The sequence below is a fragment of the Oryctolagus cuniculus genome, chromosome 3 (assembly GCF_051225735.1).
Source record: "Oryctolagus cuniculus isolate XC-2025 breed Fujian yellow rabbit chromosome 3, ASM5122573v1, whole genome shotgun sequence".
Classification (NCBI taxonomy): Eukaryota; Metazoa; Chordata; class Mammalia; order Lagomorpha; family Leporidae; genus Oryctolagus; species Oryctolagus cuniculus.
Genome location: NC_142869.1, coordinates 180,109,210 through 180,116,383, shown reverse-complemented (window position 1 = coordinate 180,116,383; position 7,174 = coordinate 180,109,210). Strand labels below are relative to the sequence as shown.

The 7,174-nt window shown below is 42.3% G+C and overlaps 1 protein-coding gene across 1 annotated transcript; it reads left to right on the top strand.

Annotated features, from left to right (window-relative positions):
* Positions 1-2,224: 2,224 nt before the first annotated feature.
* TAS2R41 (taste 2 receptor member 41) lies at positions 2,225-3,419 on the top strand. Its single transcript, XM_008258112.5, has one exon. It carries the CDS (start codon positions 2,260-2,262, stop codon positions 3,253-3,255), a length of 996 nt encoding a protein of 331 aa, XP_008256334.1. The 5' UTR covers positions 2,225-2,259; the 3' UTR covers positions 3,256-3,419.
* Positions 3,420-7,174: the final 3,755 nt, after the last annotated feature.

The following is a 7,174-nucleotide window of genomic DNA, read 5'->3' as shown; positions in this document are numbered from 1 at the left end:
TGGGTTGGACTGCTGGCTGCAACATTGGCATCCCATTTGAGCACCAATTGGAGTCCCCACTGCTCTGCTTCTGATCCAGCTCCCAGCTAATGTGCCTGTGAAAGCAACAGAAGATGGTTCAACTACTTGGATATTGCCACCTATAGAGGAGACCTGGATGTAGTTCATAGCTTTGGGCTTTGGCCTGGCCCAACCCTGGTAATCTCAGGGAGTGAACCAGTGGATGGAAGAGCTTGCTCTCTGTGTTTCCTCCTCTGTGTAACTCTGTCTTTCCAACAAATAAATATTTTTTTTACAAATAATGTTTTGTGTACTTGGAATTTGTGAAGAGGGTAGATCTTTTATGTTCTCACTATATAGAGAAAAGAAGTTGAAAATAATAACTAAGTGAGGTGATAGATATGTTACAAAAGATTTTCAACATGGTCTCATAGGAATCTCTTTTTAAGGTTGATGTTGAAGGACACATATGCGTTGTAAGATATGTTGTCTCAGTATGGTTGACAAATCTTAGGTGGCCTCCCATGGTCCCTACCATGTTGTTAAACTTCTGTGCAGCCTAGTTCCTTTGAGTGCTAATGGGGACTCTGTCTTACTTTTGGCTAGTAGAATATGGCAAAGGTGGTAGGATTTCATTTTATGATTTCTTCCTTTTAATTAAGGCTGACTCTTTCCAGTAGACTCCCTCTTCTGAATTTAAGAAGAGGCCATGTTGAAACATCCTTCTTAGCTTAGACAGTGGATGGGTGGCCTCCAACCAATACCCAGCAAAATGTAGGGGCCCTCAGCCCTACAATCACAAAGAAATGAATTCTGTCACTGGAAACACAAAACCATTTTCGGCCATTATTAGTTACCTATATTTTAGAGTCTAGGAAGGATTTAAAGTAGAGATTTGGATGAAAAGGTAGGCCAAGGTATATGACTGTCCATGGATGAGAGTGGGTGTACGAAAGGGAAGCACAGCTAAGACAGACTTCTTTGTTATCATTACTTTTCTTAGATGTCTCTTTGTGGTTAGTGAATCTTTCATCTATCTATCTACCTACCTACCTGTCTATCATCTATATTTAAAGATTTTATTTATTTGAAAGATGGAATTACAGAAAAAAGGAGAGAGGGAGACAGAAAGTGAGATCTATCTGTGTTTCGTTCCCCAAAAGTCTATAACAACTGGGGCTGGGCCAGGACAAAGGCAGGAGCCAGGAAGTTCCTCCAGGTCTCCCACATGAGTGGCAGGGACTCAAGTACTTGTTGCATCTTATTCTGCCTCCCAGGAGCATTAGCAGGAAGCTGGAGTGGAAGCAGAGGCAGAACTTGATTCCAGGCACTCTGATATGGGATGCAAGCATCCAAGTGGGGCTTAACCTATTATACCACAATACCTGGCCCATGTTGTCTGTATACTCAGAGTCTTTTAAAAATTATTTGTTTATTTGAGATGGATAGAGAGAGGAGCAGGGAGAGATAAAGTGCTTCCCCTCTCCCTTATCTCTCCCTGCTCCTCTCTCTATCCATCTCAAATAAATAAATAATTTTTAAAAGACTCTGAGAGGAGGGGAGGGGAGGGGAGCGGAGGGGAGGGGAGGGGAGGGAAGGGGAGGGGAGGGGAGAGATCTCCCTCCCACCCACTATTTCACTCCTAAATGCCTGCAACAGCTGGGTTGTACTGAGGCTGAAGCTGGCAGCTGGGATCTCAATCCAGGTTTCCTACATGACTGGAATCTGATTGCTTGAACCACCACTTTGGCCCCCTAGAGAGTCTGCGTTAGCAAGAAGCCGGACTCCGAAGCCTGAACCAAGAATTGAGCATAGGCATTCCAATGTGAAATTTGGGCATCTTAGCTGGCATCTTATCCAGTAGGCTAAACACCTGCCTGTATATTTAAAGTCTTGAGAATGATCAGATGGGAAAAGGAGTGTTCACAATGCCTGGCATTAGAATAAGAACGGAACTCAGTCACAGAGATCCTGAAAAATCCTCTACACTTATGCAAAGCGTGGCAGCTTGCAGGCAAAATGAGAAAAGGTAAATCAGGAACATTTGGTAGGCCAGTGATAACTGACCCCAGGGCATTTGCATCCTTTGTGAGCGGAGAGTATACCTTTTCTTCCTAACCTAAGCTGCTTCCTGTCTAAGTGAGCTCCAGTTCAGATACAGAGCTTGACCCACCTTCTGCACCTTCAGAAAAGACTGAGTGAGGAAAGAGAGGAGGCAGAGACCACAGCATCCTGGTGGTGTCTGCAGGAGAGGTCCGAATGCAGCCAGCCCTGACGGTCTTCTTCATGCTGCTCTTTGTCCTGCTGTCTGTCCTGGGAATCCTGGCCAACAGCTTCATTGTGCTTGCATTGAGCAGGGAGTGGCTGCGACATGGTAGGCTGCTTCCCTCAGACACGATTCTCGCTAGCTTGAGTGCCTTCCGCATCTGTCTGCAGTGTGTGGGGCTGGGGGACACCTTCTTCTCCTACCTCCACCAGGAGGAGTACTACAGGGGTCGTGCCCACGAGTTCTTGCATCTGCACTGGCACTTCCTGAACACGGCCACGTTCTGGTTTGGCACCTGGCTCAGCGTCCTGTTTTGTCTGAAGATCGCTAACTTCTCCCACCCCGCCTTCCTCTGGTTGAAGTGGAGGCTCCCACGGTTGGTGCCACAGTTCCTGTTGGGCTTTGCCCTGCTTTCCTTCATCACAACTCTACTGTTGTTTTGGGGGAACCACGTTCTGCATCAAGGACTCATACTTAGAAAATTTTCTGGGAATACCACCTACAAGGAGTGGAAAAGGAGGATGGAATTTCACTTTTTCCTGCCTGTGAAACTTGTCACCCTGTCAATTCCTTGCTGTTTTTTCCTGCTCTCACTTGTGCTGTTGATTAGTTCTCTGAGGAGGCACGCTTGGAGAATGAAACGCAACGCCCACAGCCTGCAGGACTCCAGCGGCCAGGCTCACAATAGAGCTCTGAGGTCTCTCGTTTCTTTCCTCACTCTTTATACTCTGTCTTTCACGTCCCTGGTCATCAATGGCACATTCTTCAGCTCCTTGGAGAGTGAGTGGTACTGGCCATGGCAGATTATACTCTACCTGTGCATCTGTCTGCATCCCTTTATCCTCATCTCTAGCAATCTCAAGCTTCGCAGTATGTTCAGGCGTCTACTTTTGTTGGCCAGGGGCTTCTGGGTCACCCAAACGGCCGTGTCTCCTTATACAGGTGAGGAAAACAGAACCGTGGCTCACGTACATGGAAATGGCAGATGAACCAAGGATCATGCTGTGGGGTGCTTTCTCTGCGAAGGAGAGGAGAGAAGAAAATCTAGGAACTCTGAACATGCTTGCTTTATTTTCTTAGAATACTGATAAAACAGAGCCTCAGGAATCTCAGAGAGTCAATGTTATCAGGACATTCAAAAGATAAAATTTTGTGCTGCTCTGTATGTTTGTATCCCTTTTGTTATCTGGAAGCCTTCACTTTAAAGTCTTTTTTTTTTTTTAAGATTTTATTTACTTATTTGAGAGGTAGAGTTACAGAGAGAAAGATCTTCCATCTGATGGTTCACTCACCAAATGGCCACAATGGCTGGAGCTGGGCTGATCTGAAGCCAGGAGCCAGGTGCCTCCTCTGTGCCCCACATGTGGGTGCAGGGGCCCAAGCACTTGGGCCATTTTCCACTGCTTTCCCAGGCACATTAGCAGAGAGATGGATTGGAAGAGGAGCAGCCAACGCATGAACCGGTACCCATATGAGATGCCAACACTGCAGGCAGAGGCTTAGCCTACTGTGTCACAGCGCGGGTCCCACACTTAGAAGTCTTGATTAACTGTCCCATGTTAACCAAATGCCTACTGAGGCATTAAGAGAAAACGTTTGTGTCTACAACTGCACTCCATGTGGATGTGGCAGCAACAGCCATCCTGGGGACAATGTCATGGTCACAGTGGGAGTTCCAAGGGACAATTGGCTGTGGCTGGCAGGAGCCAGGGCTAGGAGATTCCTTTTCTCTTGCAAACTTGGGTAGTGCAGTTTTAGTTTTATTTCAGTTTCCTGGAAGAGTTCTTTACACCAACCCATCTCTGTTCTCATTAATATCCCCATTGTTTTGCTCCATATTTCCTTCTTTCTGAAGTTTTTAGTGACAGAATTTTTCCCATGTTTATTATTCTTTTACAAAAGGATGCATTGTGACTTTCTATTTTTTGCAGCTGTTTTTGGGACTCTTTTTTCTCCTCAGGCAAATGTCACAAAGTCACATCTGCACTGAATAAACATGTACTTTTATTCTGGAAAACAGACCCAAGAATTTCTTAGTTTGTGTCTGAAAACTATTTTAAGGTTTTTTTTTTTTTTTTAAAGAGTCACCCTATTAAGTTTTAAACTTCAATATGGTTTTAAAAGACTTTGCTTCAACTACTATGTAAGCATTTTCAAAATGATTTCAGGAAAAAAACCTTTTATTTAGAGATGGGTGCCTCTAAGGCAGCATTCCAAGATTTTGCTAAAAAGTGTCAATGTGAAAACTCTAGAGAGTAGATTGCAACTGGATTCCTGATAGGGAGAAATTTTAATTTTCTCTGAGAGTAGTTTTTTAAGTTACTTCTTGTCTTCTACTATTATAATGATATTATAATGAATAATCTAGATATGCAATTTTGCACATGTGCAAATGATCTGTAGGATAAATTCCATGAAATGGAATCAAGCGGTATTTGAATTTCTAATTTTGACAGATATTGTCCTCCATAGATTTGCATGAATTTGCTTTCTTACCAGCAATTTATGAGAATGAATATTACTTTTTGCCAATGTCAAGTAAAAATTGTGTATTGATATAGTTATAATCTTCATGACTGTTATTAGGAGTGAGATTTAGAATTATTCTATGTCTTTAGAGCCATCGTGTTTGTTTTCTGTCAACAGTATTTTTTTATATTTGTTTTTTGGCTTTTGTCTCATTGGTTGTAGGAGCTCTTTATATTTAAACAAATTAGCTGTATTTGTGATATGAGCAGCAATCTAGTGTTTTTAATTTTAATGTTCTTGATTGTTATATTAATTAAAAACTTTTATTGTGAAGTGATGCTTGACTCACGCGAAGCTGTAGAAATGTAGAGTCCTACACACCTTTTCTCTTCTCCCCCAGTGAGAGGTGACTTGGCTGTAATACAATATCAAAGCCAGGAAGCTGATGTTGGCATATTACTTTTAATGAGTGTCTAGACCTTATTTAGTTTTCACTGTTATTTTACACTCACAGTCATGTGTGGTATAAGCAATGTTATCCCATGCATAGAATTGTGTAACTACAGTCAAGAGACAAAACGATTTTATCCCCTTGGAAGAACTCCATCATGCTATGTTTGCCTTTGAACCCACTCCCATTCCTTACCTTCCACATTTTTGTTTGACTTTTTGCTTCCTTTACTTTTTTAAGAATGGCTTTTTTTTTTTTTTTTTTTTTTTTTTTTTTTTTATGACAGGCAGAGTGGACAGTGAGAGAGAGACAGAGAGAAAGGTCTTCCTTTACCATTGGTTCACCCTCCAATGGCCGCCGTGGCCGGCGTGCTGCAGCCAGCGCATCACGCTGATCCGAAGCCAGGAGCCAGGTGCTTCTCCTGGTCTCCCATGCAGGTGCAGGGCCCAAGGACTTGGGCCATCCTCCACTGCACTCCCAGGCCACGGCAGAGAGCTGGACTAGAAGAGGAGCAACTGGGACAGAATCCAGCGCCCCGACCGGGACTAGAACCTGGTGTGCTGGCACCGCAGGCAGAGGATTAGCCTATTGAGCCACGGCGCTGGCAAGAATGGCTTTTACCACGCAAAAATTTTTGCTGATTTTCTCCAAGAGTTTTAAATAATTCTGGTATTTTTCTCTCATACTTAGAAGGCATCCCTCACTTTTATATTATACAAAATTCTCTTATTTTAAAAAATATTTTCATGCTCTTGTTTTTTCATCTAAACAGTTTACCTTTTTGGAATTTATTTTGATATAAAGTATCATATATTGATAAATTTTATTGTTTTTCAGATGACTAACTTATTATCTTAACACTAAGTATTAATTTTTCTTCACTTCTTTAAAAATGCTACTTTGACATCATATGTTAAATCCCTGTATATATTGCCTTATTTCTGGATTTTCTGTCATGCCTCACCTCCTTGTGTAAGCGCACACCAGGATCACAGCATTGTACTTATTTTAGTTATATGTTGTTATATGATTAAATATCTGGTAAACTAGCCCTCCTTTATGAATATTCTTCTTTAGAAAAATTTTAGCTATTATTTTTAGAATAGTCTTTGTGATTCCAAAGACTGATTTTTAGGAAATTAATTGGGATCCTTTCAAATGTGTGATTAACATAGAAATGTATGTCTACGATGCTATGTCTATCTATATGGGGACATGATGTGTCTATCCACTTGTTTGGCTTTCTTTTGTATTTTTGGTAGTGTTTTAATTTAAAAAATACAGAGCTTCTACATTTCTTATTATGTGTGTCCATAGGTCTTTATACGTTAGTTTTTTGGTATCTCAAATGGGGGTAATAGTGACTACTCAGAGTGGCTGCAAGAACTGAAATATGTAATGTATTTACTCTTTCTTTTAAAATGATTTATTTATTTGAAAGTCAAGAGTTACACACAGAGAGAAGGAGAGGCAGAGAGAGGGAGAGACAGAGAGAGAGAGAGGTCTTCCATCCACCGATTCACTCCCCAATTGGTCACAACGGCTGGAGCTGTGCCGATCCGAAGCCAGGAGCCAGGAGCTTCTTCCAGGACTCCCACTTGGGTGCAGGGGCCCAAGGACTTGAGCCATCTTCCACTACTTTCCCAGGCCACAGCAGAGAGCTGGATCGGAAATGGAGCAGCTAGGTCTCGAACCGGCACCCATATGGGATGCTGGCACTGCAGGCGGCGGCTTTACCCACTACACCACAGTGCCAGCCCTGATGTACTCTTACATGACACCTAACTAGTCAAAATAAATAAATAAATTAATTAATTAATTAAAAAAATAAAAAGAAAAGGGATAAAGAGACCAACAACGTTTTGAAAGCCAGACTGGCTCTGTGAGAGATCAGATGTAGTGATGGACCCCTGACCATGGCTACGAGTTCCTCTCTAAAGGTCAAGGCTGATTCCTTGGAATCAGGAAGGCTTATCTGAAACAGATGT

Bases quoted from the DNA above. Each gene is read 5' to 3' on its own strand.
- TAS2R41 (XM_008258112.5), top strand. From the start codon at position 2,260: ATGCAGCCAGCCCTGACGGTCTTCTTCATGCTGCTCTTTGTCCTGCTG.